A 21,185-nucleotide genomic window follows, 5' to 3' on the forward strand; every position below is an offset into this window, starting at 1 on the left:
AGAAATAGAGCAAACCGAAATTGCCACTGAGTTGTGTATGAAGGATAAGAAAGAGGGAGATGTGACATTAAAACATAACAGAAAAAAAAGAAAGCTCCCAAAGATTTACTCAACTACCCACATTACCAGTAATAAGATGGCCAAATAGATGAGTGAATATAAATTGGGATTTGAGGAAAACCAGCAAAACAATCCAAACCAAAAACACACAACCAACAACAATCCAAACAACAAACAACTAAGCAACATATCCCTTGAATCAATGAAATCCAAGTATCATGTCTGTAAATTAATATTATAAACAGGTTTCATAAAATTTTTGTTTTAACTCCTGAGATTGCATAACCTGAGTTCAAGGGTTATATCAGACCCTGCCCTCTGCCACTTTTAAGTAAGCAATGTACCAAGTGACTCCAATATTAGTGTTAGCACGTTCTACAAAGAGACGGGCAAATTAGGGCAAAAATTTTTCTTCAACCAAGACAAAAAGTCCTGAATATTTTTATCCTAAATGAAAAGAGAGCTGTTTTACAAATAAGAGATTTTTAAATAAAAACCTGCTTTCAGCTCCCCTTTTATGAGAAATAAATACATAATCTTTTTTAACTTAACCTTAGCTCCAATACAAACTAATTTAAAGCTGGGCAAAAGCACACAGAGATGGAGCACATAATGCAGTCTTCTCCTCCTCATCCCTTCCCACTCTGGCTGAGGCCAGCAAAGCCCTGTGGTAAGAGACACTGAGACAAAGATTGCTGGAATCTTGGAAGTTCTTGGTGGACACATGAATACCCCTTGACATGGGAATCAAGTAAATGTTCTAAGCATCTTTGACCCAGAGAAGTTCCTTCATCCTAAGGGTCACTGCATCCTTACCCTAGAGAACAGACCTTTTCCAATATGGTCAGAATATTGATGCTAAGTTAATTTTCAGGATATCTTTCTAAATGGCCTTAGAGGCTATTTTTGCAGGTAGTTTTCTCTGGCAAACCTGATGGATTTACCCATGAAATTGGTAGATAATAGCATTAGACTGAGTAAATCACCAGGTTAGGTTGAAATATAGCCAAATGTCAAATAATTTTTAATAGAAATCAAAAGTTCCACATTTTTCTTGCTCCAGAATCGTATGACCAACAAGACACCTGCCTACAAACAGCTGCATTCGGTGATGCAAGCATCATCTGTACCTCCATCATTTCCATCACTCTCCATAAACTGCTGCTGGACATAACAAGGACTTCAGCCTACGTTAAAAAGGCATTTCTCAAGAAAAGAGCTAAGCCAGTGTATTTACTTTAAGAGGAGAGAAAAAGAGAATTGTACATAGTAATGTCCATCTACATTGCATTCTCCTACCCAGGATAAACTAAATGTGATGGGGATTTTAATCTATTTTGTTCACTGCTATATACCCAATATCCAGAAAAATTACCTAGCAACAGCAAACATTCAATAAATACTGAATTCATAATGAACAAATAAACTAATCTCAATTTCTTCTTTGGACAAAGAAAATTAAGTCCCTCTGCTGCTTCAGGAATATTCAGTAATTATGGGTTCCTTCACAGCTCCCAGGCCCATGAAAGTTTCCAGCACCACCAACACGTCCAGCACCGTCTCCGGCTTCATCCTCCTGGGCTTCCCTTGCTCCAGGGAGGGGCAGCTCCTCCTCTTTGGGCTCTTCTCCGTTCTCTACCTCCTCACCCTCATGGGCAATGGGTCTATCATTTGTGCCGTGTGCTGGGACCAGAGACTCCACACTCCCATGTACATCCTGCTCGCCAACTTCTCCTTCCTAGAGATCTGGTACGTCACCTCCACTGTCCCCAACATGCTGGCCAACTTCCTCTCTGACACCAAGGTCATCTCCTTCTCCGGGTGCTTTCTCCAGTTCTACTTTTTCTTCTCCTTGGGTTCTACAGAATGTTTTTTCTTGGCTATTATGGCATTTGATCGGTACCTTGCCATCTGCCGGCCTCTACACTACCCAACCATTATGACAGGACGTCTCTGTGCCAGTTTTGTGGTCAGTTGCTGGGTACTTGGTTTTCTCTGGTTCCCAGTCCCTATCATTGTTATTTCCCAAATGTCCTTCTGTGGATCCAGGATCATTGACCACTTCTTATGTGATCCGGGTCCCCTATTAGCACTCACCTGTGCCAGAGCTCCAGTAATGGAGTTTTTTTGGTTGATTTTAAGTTCCTTGCTCTTATTTATTCCTTTCTTCTGCATCATGGGGTCCTATACTCTGGTCTTGAGAGCTGTGTTGAGGGCCCCTTCTGCAGCTGGACGAAGAAAAGCTTTCTCTACCTGTGGGTCCCATCTGGCTGTGGTTTCACTGTTCTATGGCTCAGTGATGGTCATGTATCTGAGCCCGACATCTGAGCATGAATCTGGGATGCAGAAGATGGTGACTCTGTTTTATTCTGTAGGAACCCCACTCATTAATCCTGTGATCTATAGTCTAAGGAACAAAGATATGAAATGTGCCCTGCAGAAATTTCTAGGAATATAAAAAATTTTGACCTTCATTTTTAAAAAAATCTTTGGGTAACTGGCCTACTTTCATACTTTTTCAGGTGAAAAAAAAATTAATAACTAATACCACTCTGAGAATTTCTCATCCTGTTACTGACCTTATTCATTGTGGTGATTTGTACTTTTCCTCGAATCATCAGAGCAAGAAAGAACTCAGAGACATTATCCAATTCCCTCATTTTATAGATGAAGAAGCTGGAGAATGGAAATTTTGAGGGACTTGCTCTGGTCATAAGTTTATAATGCACAGAAAAATCTTTTTACATTTTAAACAGCTGCTCTTACTTGACGGATGAGCACTGGGTGTCATTCTGTATGTTGGCAAATTGAACACCAATAAAAAATAAATTTATTATTAAAAAAATAAAAAAATAGGGGATCCCTGGGTGGCGCAGCGGTTTGGCGCCTGCCTTTGGCCCAGGGCGCGATCCTGGAGACCCGGGATCGAGTCCCATGTCGGGCTCCTGGTGCATGGAGCCTGCTTCTCCCTCTGTCTGTGTCTCTGCCTCTCTCTCTGTGTGTGTGTGACTATCACAAATAAATAAAAATTTAAAAATAAAATAAAATAAAAAATAAAAAAATAAACAGCTGCTCTTTCTATTCATAAAGAAAGAAATACATAATAAACTATAAGAAAGCATTTTGTGGCATTCAGATGTGCAGCTATCAAATAGTCTTTCATCTGGGGAGGGAGAAATATATATTATTAATAGAAATGTAAACTGGTGCAATTTCTACTTAGAATAAATTACAAACAATTTTTAAAACGTTTAAAAGCACAGTATCAAATAAATAAATAAATAAAAATAAAAAATATATAAAAGCACAGTATCCATTAACCCAGCAATTGCACTCACTTCTAAGTACAGTCTATACATATAATCATATGTACGTGAAAATACGCATGCAGAATATTCATTATTGCAACAGCAAATTACTGGAAACCATGTACTTGTCCATTTGTTGAGACCTGTTTAGATAACTTATGATGTGCCCATGCAATGCAAAATGATATAGCATTTTTTAAATGAGGGTGTTTTAGATGTACAGATAAGGAACCACCTACAAGTTATGTTGTTAAGTGAATAAATGATGTATAGTTTGTAAGCTGTCATTTACGTATAAAATTATAAATTTATGTGTTCACTTTTTTAAGAAAAAAGGATAGACAATCTTTCAAAGGATAGGTGTGAAACCTAACAGTGGTTGCCCTTGGGCAGAAAGGATGGAGAGTGTCTTAGATACAAGAGAAAGGAAGAGATTTACTTGCACTAAGTACTCTTAGTATCTTGGATACAAAATTTTATTGATGATGATGATAATGATGATGTCATCTCTACTGGCAAATTTTCCAAGAATTGGATCCTGAGGAACAGTCCCCCCATGATTCCTGAGTTCCTTGAGGAACCTATAAAGCAAGCTGCCCTCCATACCATATGAAGGGGCCAGGATCTAAGAGCCCACAGATATCATTTCATTCAGACTTCTTAGTTCTGGAGAGAAAACATGGGAATTACTCTGTCATCTGAGGATTTGTAGGAGGAAGTAAACTGTGTTAAAGTTATACCTAGTCTCTTTTCAGAACTATTTATACGTTTTACTGTTTACTCATTCATTAAGCAACGTTTAATGAGGGATGGCTCAGTCAGCTAAATGTCTGAATCTTGATTTCAGGGCTTAGGTCATAATCTCAGGGTCATGGAATTAAGTCCTGTGCGGGGCTTCTCACTTAGTGGGAAGTCTGCTTTTCTCCATTTCCCTTTGCCCCTTCCCCCACTCACAGTATTCACATTCTCTCTCTGTCTCTCTCAAATAAATAAATAAATAAATAAATAAATAAATAAATAAATAAATCTTTTGAAAAAACAAACATTTAATTAATACTTTCAGTGTGTCAGGTACAGAGCCAGGAAATGAATCAAATAAGGAGAATAAGTCACATTTCAGCCCCCATGGAGTTGACAGTTTATGATGGAAAAAAAAGTTAAATTGTGAGATAGGTTATGACCAAGAGAGATATTAGTTGCTATAGAAGTCGGCTGGAGAATAGTGTGTGCAAAGCAGGGAGAAATGAAGGGCAAAAGAGCAGGAAAGTGAACTCTTTCCACACAATTAACTATAGCTCATGGTCTACAGGGTCACAGTAAGATAGAGGTCAGGAGTGTTTCTAGGAAGTTTCTGTGAAGCTCCTATAGTCCAACTCATGTTCTCCAAAATACTGCAATTACAGGCAAAAGTATGAATATAAAATATGACAAAAATTAAAATCAAAAAACATTTTTAAGAAACAACATGTGCAAATAAAAGTTATATTGTATAACTAAAATGTGGAAGTCATTCTTCAAGGGGCACCTGGGTGGCTCAGTGGTTGAGCATCTACTTTTGGCTCAGGGCATGTTCTGAGGAGCCTGGGATCAAGTCCCGTATTAGGTTCCCCACAGGGAACCTGCTTCTCCCTCTGCCTATGTCTCTGCATTTCTCTGTGTGTCTCTTATGAATGAGTAAATAAAATCTTTTTTAAAAAATTATTCTTCAAGGGACGCGGAACCTCAAATAGCCCATCTGATTTCCTTTAGAGCAGGAACCATAAGATAGAAACTGCATCAGCCCTTTGCCCTGCCCTTTACATTCAGCATTATATCTCAAAGTAAAATCAGTTTTCTCTACTCAATATACATTTTTAATATTGCAATTATTTTTATAATGAAAACATCTAAATCCTTTTCTTACTTACCCAACACTTGTTTATTATAAATATTTTTAAACAATAAAGTATAAATGGATATAAACAAATCACCCCTATCCTAAGACAACTATTATTGAATTTTAGGTAACCGACTCCTCAGACATATCTATCTGCATATGCATATTATATATAGTTTATAACTTAGATAATTTATACACACCATATCAAAAAAATTTATACACACCATATAGTTTTATGTGTATGGTCACAACAGACATGCTGCCTCAATGGAAGGCATTCTTCACTTTTTCCTTTACTTTTCTTTACTCTTTCTTTACTTACTTCCTCCCATAACTCCTACCCCACTTCTCCTCACAACCACCTTATAGTCTATTCAATAAGAATATTAATAACCTAATATATATCCTTCTATGTTATTCTCCATATCCATCTAATTATATATTTATACACACAGAGACATGCACTGTCACATACTTACACGCCACGTATACCTTCTATAACTATGCACAATATACACATATACTCCCCTAAATTTAGACAGTACAACTGTCTTAAAATATGGAAATATATAAACTTCTCTATATCTTGAGTTTTTTTCACTTAGCATTATATTGATGGGTTCCTTCAAAGTCACCTACTATAAATTTTAACTCGTTCTTCTTATTAGCCATTTAATTGGACAAAATTAGCAAAATTTACTCAGCTATTTGTCTACTTATATCCATTAACTTCACTTCCTATCGTTGTTCATATAAACAATGATGCAACACACACACACACACACACACACACACGCTCTAAACTGCTTATGTCTTTCTTTTTATGGAAGATGTTTCCAGGAGTATACTTTCGGGCCAAAGAGTAGTACACATAATAGATATTGTTATATTGCTTTCACCCAATGCTATTCACAATCACGTTTCCACCATCTTTCTAAATATCCTATTTGCCCCTAGAAGCCAATATAAAGGCTTTAAACTTTCCCAGTCTGCCTCAGAAGAGATAGCCCATTGGTAATGAAGGTCATTGGCATTTCTTTTAATAGTGATAAGATGGAGCATTTTTTTCTTATGTCATTAATCATTGGATTTTCTCGACCGTGATTTGCCTGTTAACATCCTAATCCATTCTTTAAATTTTTTATTTAAATTCAATTTAGCTAACATATAGTGTATTATTAGTTTCAAGGATAAAATTTAATGATTCCTCAGTTGCATATAACACCCATTGCTCATTACATTAAGTGCCCACCTTAACGCCCATCACCCATCTACTCCATTCCCCCACCCATCACCCCTCCAGCAACCCTCAGTTTTTTCCCTATAGCTAAGAGTCTCTTATGGTTTTTCTCCCTCTCTCTTTTTATCTTATGTTAGTTCTCCTTCCCTTCCCCTAGATTCATGTGTTTTGTTTCTTAAATTCCACACATGAGTGAAATCATAGGGTATTTGCCTTTCTCTGACTGATTTATTTCACCTCCAAGAATTCTGGGAGAAGATACCTGGGCTGGGGGGATCAATGAGAAGAGAGGCTAACAAAAGCAAAGAAAAAGGAATACAAAGAATACAAAGAGGACACATCGTGAATTAGCTCTCTTCATCTGCATGAATAAATTAATCTCCCTGAGTACCTCACACCACAGGGCTTAAAGTCATCAGTGTGGTGTTCTTTTCTACTTTTCAGAGGGTGAAAGTATTCACTCCATCGCATGCCTAAGTAGCTGGATGTGGCCATGGCGCAAAGACATCTGTAAGAAATGGTGGGGAAAAGGAAAATCACAGTAGGAATAATAATATTAGACTGAATTGTAGGTGTTCCTGTTTGTCAGTTTTGAATCCTGTGTAGTGGACAGAGGGAAACACTAAAGCTGTTCAAACAAGGAAGCAAAATGAACTAATAAGTCTTTTTTATATAAATTTATTTTTTATTGGTGTTCAATTTGCCAACGTACAGAATAACACCCAGTGCTCAACCCATCCAGTGCCCCCCTCAGTGCCCGTCACCCAGTCACACCCACCCCCCCCGCCCACCTCCCCTTCCCCCACCCCTAGTTCGTTTCCCAGAGTTAGGAGTCTCTCATGTTCTGTCTCCCTTTCTGATATTTCCCACTCATTTTTTCTCCTTTCCCCTTTATTCCCTTTCACTATTTTTTATATTCTCCAAATGAATGAGACCATAAAATGTTTGTCCTTCTCCGATTGACTTAGTTCACTCAGCGTCATACCCTCCAGGTCCATCCACATCAAAGCAAATGGTGGGTATTTGTCATTTCTAATGGCTGAGGAATATAAAAACAGACACATAGGTCAATGGAACAGAATAGAGAATCCAGAAGTGGACCCTCAACTTTATGGTCAACTAGTATTCGACAAAGGAGGAAAGACTATCCACTGGGGAAAAACAAAACAAAACAAAAAACAGTCTCTTCACTAAATGGTTCTGGGAACGTTGGACAGCCACGTGCAGAAGAATGAAACTAGACCATTCTCTTACACCAGACACAGAGGTACACTCAAAATGGATGAAAGAAAGATCTCAATGTAAGACAAGATTCCATCCAAATCCTAGAGGAGAACACAGGCAACACCCTTTTTGAACTCGGCCACCGCAACTTCTTGCAAGACACATCCATGAAGGCAAGAGAAAGAAGAGCAAAAATGAATTATTGGGACTTCATCAAGATAAGAAGCTTCTGCACAGCAAAAGAAACAGTCAACTAATAAGTCTTTAGGTGAAACTCCTTCCACAGTTGGAGACAGAGGGACAGAGACTGCGTCGTGCGGGAAGATCTGCACTCCACCGGAGATCGGGAAGGCCCAGAGCGCAACTCCCAAAGGCAACTGCGGGAGCGGAACTACGAAATGCTCTGTTCTAGCCTCTCTTGGACCTGGAAGTGTGCCCTGAGATTCGGCTGCTGGAGGCTCACAGAGCCCAACCACGAACAGGAAAGGAAGAGATCTGTAAAGGAACCAGGTAGGAGCCAAGAAGAACGATTTCTGCTGAAACTGCACAGCCCTTTATGCCTGAGATCTCATCACATCTTCCTCCATCTCTCATTTTTGGAAAATCCCAGAAGGTTCTGTCCCTAAAACCCATGATTCACATCACTCACTGGAGATGGAGTAGCTTCCTGCATGAAGCCACCACACCTGTGTTCCTTTGATGGACTCTCCCCTGGGTAGGCGTGGGTCCCCTGAGTGAGTTTGGAGAGTGACTAGTCTCATGTCATCCCTGAGAAGCTTGGGGCTGGAAAAGGATAATATTTTCTGCTCCACTAGAAAACAAAGGTGGAAGGTATCAGGGTCTCCAGAGAAGGCAGGCCCCAGAGGAAGAAAAGAACTAGCACAGAACAGTCTCCTGACACCATTCTCTTTCTAGAAGTGCAAAGGTGATCCCCACGGAGCAGGGCTCCCTCCCTGGATGCTCTGCTTGTAGCCTTTCCTGCCTCCAGCAAACACCAAGACCTCACCCTACTTCCACACCTCCACTCATTGATGGTTATTGTGGAGGATACCTGCTTTCCTCTCCAGGAAGACCAGACACTGTAAAAGAATCCTCAGGTTTGGGTTCCCCATTTGTCCCCTTGAAAGGGATGATGCGCTGCTTCATGAAGAAAATAAACATAAAAGAGCCAGAAAAACTACTACCCCCTAAATGAGGTTCCCTTCCACTTTGCTTCAGGCACATATCACATAGTTAATTCCTAACCATTTTTGTATCAGGACCTATGTAAGTTTCTTCCGCATATTATCTCATTCAGAATCCCAAATTCTTTGGTGGAAATGTTACTTTGCCAGTTTTATAGATGAACAAACTGAGAAATTGTTTATATAGTTGTCAACGTGTCCGCAGCTGGTGATGCAAGCCATAGCCCCCTTACTCCAAATCCTTTGCTTTCTCCTATGCTTAGCTGCCTGTCACTTCTCGTCAATGAGAACACTGTTCCTATTTTCAAGGACTTTGCAGAAATGGAACAGGTGTGACAATCTGCCCAAACCAGATGAAGCAGAGAGACATGCCACTATGAGAGCAGCTAACAGCGCTCCCATACACCGTGTCTGCTTGGGCCCACCTTAAGAAAAAAGCAAAATATCAAAGAAATGTTTTTCTCATCCTACAGCTCAGGACCTGGCCGTCCTAGATGGGGCCTAGTCTAGCCCAACTTTTTCAAGATATAATGAAAGTGATAGTATAAGTTATTTTGTTCGGCTTTGTCAATTAACCTGGTCTAAGATCCTGAATACCTAACACAGCTCTGACAGCCCCGTGTCCACACGGGCACGCGTTGATGCAGCACCTCCTAGAGCTGGGTCTGGAGAACCTTCCTGCCATCAACCAAAGCCCCACACCAAGTAAGCGTTGCCGCTCTCTGCACAGAGCAGCCAACTAATAAAAGGTGAGTAACAATGCAGTCTTGTTAGAAATACCTTTTTTTTCCCATCCATTGGCAATTTCCTGAGGTCCAGCACAAATGGTGATGGCACAAGAGAAGCATTCTTCACACGCTTCTTGTTTTCTAGGGCAGCTCTGTCCTACTCTCAAAGTTGGAGAATTGCCCTGAAAGATAGTTGGCCTGGAATCTTTTGGCTTCAGCTATAAGAAACAATCTGCCCAAATGATATTTTATCTGAGACATAAATGTGACTAAAATATCACCTCTAGACCCGTTGAGTCTTCACAGAGCATACAGTCATGCTGTACTTGGAACAGGAGTAAGCATTTTATAATAAAAAGTGATTAAAAGTCATATGCTGCTACTGCCTTTCCATATAAAGAAATCAAAGCTTATAAAGATTTAAAAAAAAAAAAACTCCACTAGAGCCACTAAGCAACTCTGTTGTGACACTGAATCTAGAATTTCCATCCCTACCTCAATACCCAGAGCGGTGGGACTGCAACTGTCTTTAGCAGTTAGGAAACTCTGGGTCTTGGGTGGAACATGTCCTACCACCCAGAACATTCCATCTTGCATTGCTTCCTTTGAATGGAATTCCTCTCAAGTTTGGGCCAATGCTCTGGTAGTCTCAGGCCATTTGGAGCCTTTCTTCTACATTTTATTTCCTAAAATTTCATCTCACAGGATCTTTGAAGTTTAAATGAAGTAACTGGTAAATCCTTATCTACCTATCATCTACCCATATTCTCGGTACCAATCAATGTAGATATTCATTTCTTTGACAAAGATTTACAAAATACTATTTTCTTCAGACTGTGCTAGGCACTGGATTTTTTTTTTAAGATAGTATTTATTTATTTAGGAGAGAGAGAGAGAGATCACAGAGAAAGAGGGAGAAGCAGACTCCCCACTGAACAGGGAGCCCGATGCAGGACTCAATCCTGGGACCCAAATATCAAGACCTGAGCTGAAGGCAGACGCTCAACTGGCTGAGACAACCAGGGGCCCCTGAGCACTGGATTTAAAGAGTGCAAGACAAAAACAAAAACCCTGAGGCAGGAAAGTACTTGATTGCTTCTAGAAACCAGAAGGCCAGTGTTGTATCTCTGAACCATTATGTGCATATATGTGAGTGTTTGTGTGTGTGTGCGTGTGTAGAGACAGAAAAAGGCAAATCCTGATAGCTTTTTAGACTCATTTTGTAATTTAGCTGAGAGCTGTCCATACAGTTCATCCCAGCTGACCCTCCTTTTTCTTAAAAGGCATTATTGCTGGAGTGCGTTGCCATTGTCCCAGTCAAATGGACGCCCTTGCCATCCTGCTTTTCAATATGAAGAGCAGGAGTCAGTAAACTATGACCAATGGAACAAATCTCGCCTGCTGCCTGTTTTTGTATGGCCAGTGAACTAAGAATTTTTATGTTTTTAACTTGAATTTTAAAATCAAAATAAGAAAAACATTCTGTAACGCATGAAAGTTATATGAAATTCAAATTTCAGTGGACACAGATGACAGTTTATTGGAACACAGCCATGTGCATTCTTCTAGGTATTGTCTGTAGTTAACTTTCACACAACAGCAAAGGTGAGCAGTTGTGACAGAGACGACATGGCCTCCAAGCCAATTTTTTTCAAGATAGATAGATTGATTGATTGATTGATTGGAGAGAGAGAACACAGAGGGAGAGGGAGAAGCAGGCTCCATCCCAGGACTGCAGGATCCTGGCCTGAGCTGAAGACAGACACTTAACCGAATGAGCCACCCAGGTGCCCTGGCAAGCCAAAATTTTTAAAAGAAAATTTACTGACCCTTGGCATAAAACATTACAGAAATGGATCCATCTTTACTGAAATGCTGGCTAGTGTGGGTATAACCCAAATACGTGCACCTCCCAGGGAGGTGAGCACAGGGAGGGGCACATTTTGCAGCCCCTCTGCCTGTTGAACCCTATTTTATATTTGAAGTCCTTATGTTAGTGAAGGGGTGTGTGCGCCTCCTTTGCACAACAGTGTATGTTTCGGGGGGGGGGATGTGTGTACAAGGGACAAAGTACAGAGAAAGTGTGTATATGTGTGTGTGTTTGACTCACAGCATCATGAGATGAGGTTGGAGATGTTAAGCAGAGTCAAATCAAAGACCCTGGTTTGAAAAAAAAATAACATTAATTAATTAATTAATTAATTAATAATAAAAAGACCCTGGTTTGGAGATCTTACTTTACGTGCTTTGGGAAATTAATTGAAGTCTGTGTGCAAGAAAAAGGACTGATCTGATTTTGCTTTTTTAAACAGTCCCTCTGGCTGTGGCATGGATGGCAGGCTGTAGAGGGCAAGGGTAGAAGCAGGAAGCGGGACAGCATCACGGCGGTCCAGCAGAGAAAGAAAGCAGCTTGAACTACAGAGAACTGGGGTGAGCCTGAGACTTATTCTGGAAACAAATGAACAGAAATTGCTGATGAATTAGATGTGAGGGTAAAAGAAAGGGAAGAAATACTACACTGAAATAAGCTCTGCCCGGGGGGGGGGGGGGTGAAGAGTTCTTAGGCATTTAATTCAAGGACCAATTATTAGATTGTTGAGCAGATGCTTTTTCCTAAAGTGAAATTTCAGAAATAGAGCAAAACAACTCTGGTCAAAAATACTAATCACTATTTGTTATCAATTACTATTAGTAGCTATTGTTTTTTATCAAATTCAGTTACCTTCCTCTAAATTGGTACTAGACTTATAGACTTAATCTTTTTTTTTTTAATCTATCAAGGACCTTCACCCCTAGCAGAATGCTTTCTGTGTGTCCCTGTTTTCATCCTTTACCGATGAGTGGCCGCCTGTGACTACAGTGCAACCTTGAAAACACAGCGCAGGGGACACTTCAGAAAAGGCAAAGTGCTTAGTGTCCTCAGTCATGAGTGAAGCTGGGACACAGCGACTTTATTTATTTGGGGGGGGGGGTGAAAGAAAAAAAAAACATCCAAAATTTATTCTCCAACAAGACAGCATCAGCAGGTAAAAACTACAGGGGTTACACTCTCTTTTGTCTGCTTCCAACTCCCCTTCTTAAATGATCCCTCTGTAATCTCAGAAATTTTTGGAGACAAATGAATTTAAAGGCAGAAAAGGAAAAGACTTCTAGGAAATGGAAGTTCTTGTGCGTGAATCTAGCAGAGTCCATTAAACCCCATTTCAATTTATACATGTTAAATAGAGTCGGGTAGGTCTGTGGACATTTTATCAGCACCAAAAATCCCCCTGCCATCAGAATCAGAAGATCCTGAGTTTAAAATGACCCAGAGAAGGTCTTAAAAAATATCTATTTATTAGGGCACCTGGGTGGCTCAGTGGTTGAGCGTCTGCCTTCGGTTCAGGTCATGATCCCCGAGTCCTGGGATCGAGTCCCACATCAGGCTCCCCACAGGGAGCCTGCTTCTCCCTTTGCTTGTGTCTCTGCCTCTGTGTGTCTCTCATGAATAAATAAATAGACATCTTTCTAAAAATAATAAGTATTTACTGTGTTATAACTGCCCTAGTCTCATCCCTCTCCCAGCACCTGCACACACACAAATTGTATTCTTACTCAGTCCCAACTCTCTAAGCGCCCACACCAGTACCCAAGAAGGAGCGTGTGCTGGTTCTTTTACTCTTGGTCCTATAGTTTCCTCAGAACTTGATGACTCACAGTAAGAAATTCTTAGAAAAAAATAAAAATAAATAAAAATAAATAAAAAGAAAAAAAAGAAATTCTTAGAAAATTATTAGGAGTAGTAAGAAATTATTATTCCTTGTGCCTAATTTCAAAAAGCAAAATATGGATTTAATATAAAAGCAGGGGTGGGGGACACAGATTCTCTGTTGCTCAACCACTTTGTCTTGAGGTCATCCTAAGTAATTACTGAGGAATGGAATAAGATTTTAGCTTTGCATCCCCTACAAATCACCATTACTTAGAATTCCATGTTATTAATAATATCCATAGTTTGCATTATTAGACTAGAATTATATCTACAATAGTAGACTGGGAAAATTCATATCTCTTTTTCAGGTAAACACAGACCAGTTTCAACGTGGCCATTGACAATTTCCTCACATTGGGCAACTGTGGATGGCTGTCTATAATTGCTCTTTTAACACAACAGGAACTAAGGCTAATTCCCTCCAGCTGGCTTGAGTGTTTTTTACACAAGAAATTGGTATATAATATTAAATTAATAATTTAATCATTTAGTTTTAAATAAGGCCAGTTTCAAAAATCATGTAAAAGAAGTCATTCAAAAACTTCCACGCTTGTGCTACATAACTAGTTTCTCAGTTTCTGCCACAAATGCAATGATGTCACCTCTTTAAAAATAGAAAAAAACTCCATTTTGTAAGAATAGGTAGGTAGGTAGACAGAAACTCTATTAAATATAAAGTCTAATATAATCTTAAAACACCTCTACAACACTCTCCTTCAAGATTGTATCAATTCTAACCAAAGTTATCTTGAGGCCACAGTGAAAATGTCGATGAGAGTAAAAAGCAACCCAGTTCAGTACTTGTTTCAAAGAAAAAAATTCTAACTATTAACATATAGGACTTTATTTTCTTTCCCAGGATGGTTTAAATATAACCTGGGCCCCCAGCTGTCCTTACACTGCCATCCAATAATGTAATCATCTGTTCACGCTCCCAGACCCATGAAAGTTTCCAGCACCACCAACACGTCCAGCACCATCTCCGGCTTCATCCTCCTGGGCTTCCCTTGCTCCAGGGAGGGGCAGCTCCTCCTCTTTGGGCTCTTCTCCGTTCTCTACCTCCTCACCCTCATGGGCAATGGGTCTATCATCTGTGCGGTGCGCTGGGACCAGAGACTCCACACTCCCATGTACATCCTGCTCGCCAACTTCTCCTTCCTAGAGATCTGGTACGTCACCTCCACTGTCCCCAACATGCTGGCCAACTTCCTCTCTGACACCAAAGTCATCTCCTTCTCCGGGTGCTTTCTCCAGTTCTACTTTTTCTTCTCCTTGGGTTCTACAGAATGTTTTTTCTTGGCTATTATGGCATTCGATCGGTACCTTGCCATCTGCCGGCCTCTACACTACCCAACCATTATGACAGGACGTCTCTGTGCCAGTCTTGTGGTCAGTTGCTGGGTACTTGGTTTCTTCTGGTTCTTGATTCCCATCATCATCATCTCCCAAATGTCCTTCTGTGGATCCAGGATCATTGACCACTTCCTATGTGATCCAGGTCCTCTTCTAGCGCTCACTTGCAAAAAAGCTCCTGTGGTAGAGCTTGTCTTCTCCACTCTAAGTCCTCTGCCCCTCATTATTCCCTTTCTCTTCATCATGGGATCCTACACTCTGGTCCTAAGAGCAGTCCTGAAAGTCCCTTCCGCAGCTGGACGAAGAAAGGCTTTCTCCACCTGTGGGTCTCATCTGGCCGTGGTTTCACTGTTCTATGGCTCAGTCCTCGTCATGTATGGGAGCCCAACATCTGAGCATGAAGCTGGAACACAGAAGATCGTCACTCTGTTTTATTCTGTAGTGACCCCACTCCTTAATCCTGTGATATACAGTCTTCGGAACAAAGATATGAAGCATGCCCTGAAGAAACTTCTGGGAATATAAAAAGTGTTCATCAATAAGGCTCTTGGGAAATTTGAGCCCAATATTATATTTAACTTATTTATAAAATTGTATTTAATTTATTTTCAGGTTAAAAAAACTAGTTTTTTTATTTATTTGAATATAGTTGACATACAATATTACAGTAGTTCGGGGTATATAATTTAGCAATTTGACAAGTTTATACGTTATGCTATGGTCATCACAAGTGCAGCTATCAAAAAAAAAATTTAAAAAGAAACAAGTGTAGCTATCATCTGTGTCATTATATCACTATTACACCGTCATTGATTGTATTCCTCATGCTCTGGCTTTTTATTCCTGCAATTTACTCCCCGCATAAGGGAAGGTCTGTATCTCCCTCGCATTTTCATTCATTTTGTCCAACCCCATCCTCCTCCCCACTGGCAACCATTAGATTATTCTGCATATTTATAAGTTTAATTCTGCTTTTTCTCTATTCATGCTTTAAAACACTATTTAAAAAAATAAAATAAAATAAAATACTATTTGTGAGTGGGATCATATGGTGTTTTATCTTTCTCTGACTTATTTCACTTACCAAAATACCCTCGTGCTCGCTTTGGCAGTACATACACTTACCAAAATACCTTCTATCTCCATCCATGTTGTCTCCAATGGCAAGATCCCACCCTTTTGCGGCCGTGTAATATTTATTCCATTGTGCATATTTCCTTAGCCACTTGTCTGTTAATGGTTACTTAGGTTGCTCCATGTCTTGGCTGTTATAAATAATGCAGCAATAAACATAGGGATGTGTATATCATTTTGAGTTGGTGTTTTCATTTCCCCTGGTTAAATATCCAAGAGTGGGATTACTAGATCATATGGTATTTCTATTGTTAATTTTTTGAGGAACCTCCATACTGTTTCCCATGGTGGCTGCACCAGTTTGCATCCCTGCCAACTGTGCATGAGGGATTTTCTTCACATCCTTGCCAACAACACTCATCGTTTCTTGTGTTATTTATCGTAGCCATTCGGACAGATGTGAGGTGACATCATTGTGGTTTTGATTTGCATTGTCCCTGATAATTAGAGATGTTGAACATCAAAAAAAAAAACTAGTTTTTTTCAATAATTATTCATCCTTATTCTGACCAAAAACCTCGAGCACCTATAAGCATGTATCTGCTGTTTACTTCTTCCCTTGGCTCTTGATCATTTCTCCTGTTTATTAGCATGCAATTTTTTAACATTGAAACTAAACATTATATTTCAAAAATTGTGAAGACAATTGGTGTAGTAAATCAACAGAGGTTCAGTTTTCTTGTAGCAGTACAAAAAGTAGAGACAGATCATTTTGATCTCATTTAAGGACTATATTTAGGTATAAAAATAGCCTTGGTCAGTTTTGCCTCTGTTTCTGCAAGGCGACTCATACTCCAGGAACACAGCCTTCTGAGTCTCGCCCGCAAGCTTGGACAGTTCTCAGGGTCCCTCCCTTCTAGTGCCCTGGCTTCCTGCTCTGCACTCCATGAACCCTGTGCTCCTAAAACCTCTGCTCAGTGCTTTACACTCCTACTCTTACCTTCTACTGTATTTCTTGGGCTCTCATCTTGGAGATCAAAAAATGCCTTGAAGGGATATTGCATCATATTTGGAGCCTCACTTCTCTGTGGTCTTCCTCTCTCCAGGGTTTGTTTCTCAAACTCCAGCTTCTCTAGTAGCCACAAACACCAAATCCTTTATCTCCTCAGCAGAGAAATCACTGCCTTCTACAGAGACTTCACTCTTCCTTCTCTCCATTCTTTCCCACGCGCCTCCATATCCCCAGACGACACGGTCACCCAATGAATTGTCAAACGTCCTCAGGAAGAAGCACCCAAGGTGAGTGTGGAACTTGTTTCCTTGTCCTCCGCTTCTGGGAATTGTGTCCTCTGAAGTCTTGCCTGTGCTGACTGTTCTCCAGAGACTCAAATGACGGTGTTGGGGCTTCTGTCCAGATTTCATGGTCACTTTTGGTGGAAAGGTTAGTGTGATACAAACTTCTTAGTCACAACAATAACCAGAGAAATTATTTTCTTTGCTTCAATCGCATCTAAATTCCACGTGGTCTCACTTCCTTCACTTGCTGAACATGATCTTGTAGCAAAAATGCAGAGACAAGTGAGAGGCTTGTGGGTACAGGGACCAGCATAAACACAAGTTTGGGGTACAGACCTTCCCTTCTTTTTATTGCAAGCAGCTCTAGATTCCCAAAGAGAAGGAGAAGCAGTGGAGTCCTGCTTACAGTAAAATCAGAGGTAACACTAGAACCACAGGGAACAAATTTAGGCTTTTTTTCTGTATAGGAGAAGCTCAGAAATTGTAGGTCACCAAAAATATTTACACAAGAGGTATATAGTCACTTGGACTAGTTTTCCTTGAACTCCCTCCTAGATCCTAAATGAAAGGTCACTTTAATATTGAAATGTCTTTACCAATTCAACGACTTGATCTGCAGATAAAGAAAATGAAGGTTGGGAATCAGGGGTGGCAGGTGGAGGATAATGGCTTCATTGGTAAAAAAAAAAAAAATTCCTATTCACCACCCTTTTCACTAGTTGCTTTTTTGTTACCAACTAATCCTATATTTCTGTCTTTAGGGCTTTTCAATTATTTTCCCATCAATAATTTAGGAAGTCTCAATCATTTGCCAGTTAAAGTTTCCTTAACATACATAAAACTTGGGATGCGTGGGTGGCTCAGTGGTCCGGCGTCTGCCTTTGGCCCAGGGCATGATCCTGGAGTCCTGGGATCGAGTCCCACATCAGGCTCCCTGCATGGAGCCTGCTTCTCCCTCTGCCTGTGCCTCTACCTCTGTGTGTGTGTGTGTGTGTGTGTGTCTCATGAATAAATAAATAAAATCTTTTTAAAAAATACATAAAACTCTATGAACAGTAAGAGAACAGAACAATATCCCAATAGGAAAATAAACAAAAGGATATAGACAACATGCAGGAAAGATTCTTAAACATATGGAAAGAGCACCAATTCATTCATAAAAGATAAAGGTACAATAAGCCTATAATGGAATTTCATCTTTAACCCATCAGAGTGACAAAGATCAAGCAGTTTGATAAGCACTGTGTGGCTGAGGATGGTGAAATGGCTTCTCTCGTGCTTGTTTGTGGAAGAATAAATTTCACAGGTTCTATACAGCACAATTAGGCAACTTTGATCAAAATTTAGAAGACATACACCCTGCAACCCAGCAATCCAACTTCTAAGGTCCTCAGTCTAGAGATATTCTCACACATGTGGGAAATGATGAAAATATAAGATTATTCATTACAGTATTTTTTTAAGATTTATTTATTTATTTGTTCATGAGAGACACACACAGACAGGCAGAGACACAGGCAGGGGGAGGAGCAGGCTCCATGCAGGGAGCCGGGTGTGGGACTCGACCCGGTTCTCCAGGATCAGGCCCTGGGCTGAAGGTGGCGCCAAACCACTGAGCCACCCGGGCTGCCCTATTTATTACAGTATTGCAGCAATAGCAAAATGTTGAGAAAAAATGTCAGTTCCTATTAATAGCAGACTACTTAAATAAGCTACAGTTCAGTCATACAATGGAATACTGTCTTTGATCTTATAAAATGTGAAGTAGCTCAGGGATATGTAATGTCATATAATATCTCCAAGGTATATTTCAGGACCTATTATTATTTTTGAAGTATAGTTGACATCCAAGATATACCTGCTGAGTGAAGAAAGCAAGTTGAGTAGCTGAGTGTAACTACCTTTCATGTAAATGTATAAACTACCTCCTAAAGGAGATCCAGAAACTAATAACAGGGGTTGCTTCAGGTGAGGAGAATGAAACTGGACCACTTTCCAACACCATGCACAAAAAGTAAACTCATCATGGGTTAAAGACCTAAATTTGAAACCTGAAGCCATAAATATCCTAAAAGAAAACATAAGCAGTAATTTCTTTGACATCAGTCATTACTAACAATTTTCTAGATATGTCTCCTGAGGCAAGAGAAACAAAAATAAACTATTGGGACTATGTCTAAATAAAAAGCTTTTGCACAGTGAAGGAAACCATCAATAAGACAAAAAAATAACCTACAGACATACAGATGGCCAACAGACACATGAAAAGATGCTCAATATCACTAATCATCAGGGAAATGCAAATTAAAACCATAATGAGATATCACCTTAGGTCCATCCATTGATATCACCTTAGATTTGTCAGAACAGCTAAAACAAAAAAAAAGATAAGAAATAACAAAGATTGGTGAGGATGTCGAGAAAAAGTAACCCTTGTGCACCATTGGTGGCCATGTAAATTGATATGACCAATTTGGAAAACAGTATGAGGGTTCCTCAAAAAGTTAATAATAGAAATACCATAGAATCCAATAATTCTAGTACTGGGTATTTACCCCAAAAACACTAATTCAAAAGATATATGTACCCTCCAGTGTTAATTGCAGCATTATTTATGATAGCCAAGATATTGGAAGCAGCTTAAGTGTCTGTCAATAAATGAATGGATCAAGAAGATGGGGGGTGTATATTATATATAATGGCTAATTATATTAGCCATAAAAAAGGATGAGATCTTGCCATTTGTGACAATGGATGGACCTAAAGGGTATTACGCTATGTGAAATAAGTCAGACAGAGAAAATCAAATACCATATGATTTCACTTATGTGTGGAAGCTAAAAAGCAAAACACATGAATAGACAAAAAGCAGAATCAAATCTATGAATACAGAGAACAAACTGATGATGGCCAGAAGGGAGAAGAGTAGCAGGATGGGCAAAACGGGTGAAGGAGAGTGGAAGATACAGGCTTCCAATATGGAATGAGTAAGTGATGGAAATAAAAGGCACACAATAGGGAATATAGTCAATGATGTTATCATAGTGCTGTATAATGACACGACAGCTACACCTACGGTGAGCATAGCATAACGTATTATTTGACAAGCACTGACTACCCTATGAAATCACTGAATCGCTGTATTATACACCTGACACAAATATAACACCATGTTGACCATACTGGAATTAAAATTTAAAAAATAAATAAAGTTGTTGAATCACTACATTGTCCCTGCAACTAACGTAACACTGGAGGTCAACTACAACTCGAACTTAAAAATAAATTAATTAATATTTTTTAGGAAAAGAATATAAGTGCTTCTAGGAATTCCTCTATAAGTCACTATATAACTACTCCTAGAGAGTAATGAGCTCCCCAAAACAAAATGACTATAAAATTTGACATGAATTAAAGTCCAAATTGAAATATTTTTTCAAAATTTTTAGGAGGGCACCTGGGAGGCTCAGTCAGGTAAGCCACTAACTCTTGATTTCAGCTCAGGTCATGATCTCGGGGCTGTGGGATTGAGCCCTACAACAGACTCCACACTGGGTGTTGGAGCCCACTTGGGATTCTCTCTCCCTTTCCCTCTGCCCCTCCCTCCCAGTTCACATGCAAACATGTGCATGCTCTTTTTCTCTCTCTTTCAAATAATAATAATTAAAATAAAACAAAATCTGTAGTAAACACAAGTTTTTGTAATAGAAAGCTGGATACTTCAATCTACCATCCTGATAAGAATAAAGAAAAATACTGAATCTTTTAAATCTCTGCACCAATGTGGGGCTTGAACTCACCACCGAGATCAAGAGTTGCATGCTCCACCTACCAAGCCAGCCAAGCACCCTGAAAGATACTGAATTTTAAAAATAATAATAAAACTTGAAAGTGCTGACAATATGGAGAGACAACATGAAACTGCTAGGTCAATTTTTTTTTTTTTGGAAGTCTGAGTGGTAAGCACTAAAGTCATTCAAGTTCAGAATGCACTTGCCTAGGGCAGCCCGGGGGGCCCAGCGGTTTGGCGCCGCCTTCAGCCCAGGGCCTGGTCCTGGAGACCCGGGATCGAGTCCCACGTCGGGCTC

At 39.8% G+C, this 21,185-nt stretch overlaps 2 protein-coding genes across 2 annotated transcripts; both read left to right on the forward strand.

Moving 5' to 3' along the window:
• The first annotated feature begins 1,549 nt into the window (after positions 1–1,549).
• On the forward strand, positions 1,550–2,518 carry LOC129520815 (olfactory receptor 11G2-like). Its single transcript, XM_055342022.1, has one exon. The coding sequence runs from the start codon at positions 1,556–1,558 to the stop codon at positions 2,516–2,518; it is 963 nt and encodes a 320-aa protein (XP_055197997.1). The 5' UTR covers positions 1,550–1,555.
• An 11,703-nt stretch (positions 2,519–14,221) lies between these two features.
• On the forward strand, positions 14,222–15,252 carry LOC129520822 (olfactory receptor 11G2-like). Its single transcript, XM_055342025.1, has one exon. It carries the CDS (start codon positions 14,317–14,319, stop codon positions 15,250–15,252), a length of 936 nt encoding a protein of 311 aa, XP_055198000.1. The 5' UTR covers positions 14,222–14,316.
• Positions 15,253–21,185: the final 5,933 nt, after the last annotated feature.

Source organism: Nyctereutes procyonoides, unplaced genomic scaffold (genome assembly GCF_905146905.1).
Source record: "Nyctereutes procyonoides isolate TBG_1078 unplaced genomic scaffold, NYPRO_anot_genome, whole genome shotgun sequence".
Lineage (NCBI taxonomy): Eukaryota > Metazoa > Chordata > Mammalia > Carnivora > Canidae > Nyctereutes > Nyctereutes procyonoides.

Coding starts and splice junctions, on each gene's coding strand:
- LOC129520815 (XM_055342022.1), top strand. CDS start 1,556: ATGGGTTCCTTCACAGCTCCCAGGCCCATGAAAGTTTCCAGCACCACC.
- LOC129520822 (XM_055342025.1), top strand. CDS start 14,317: ATGAAAGTTTCCAGCACCACCAACACGTCCAGCACCATCTCCGGCTTC.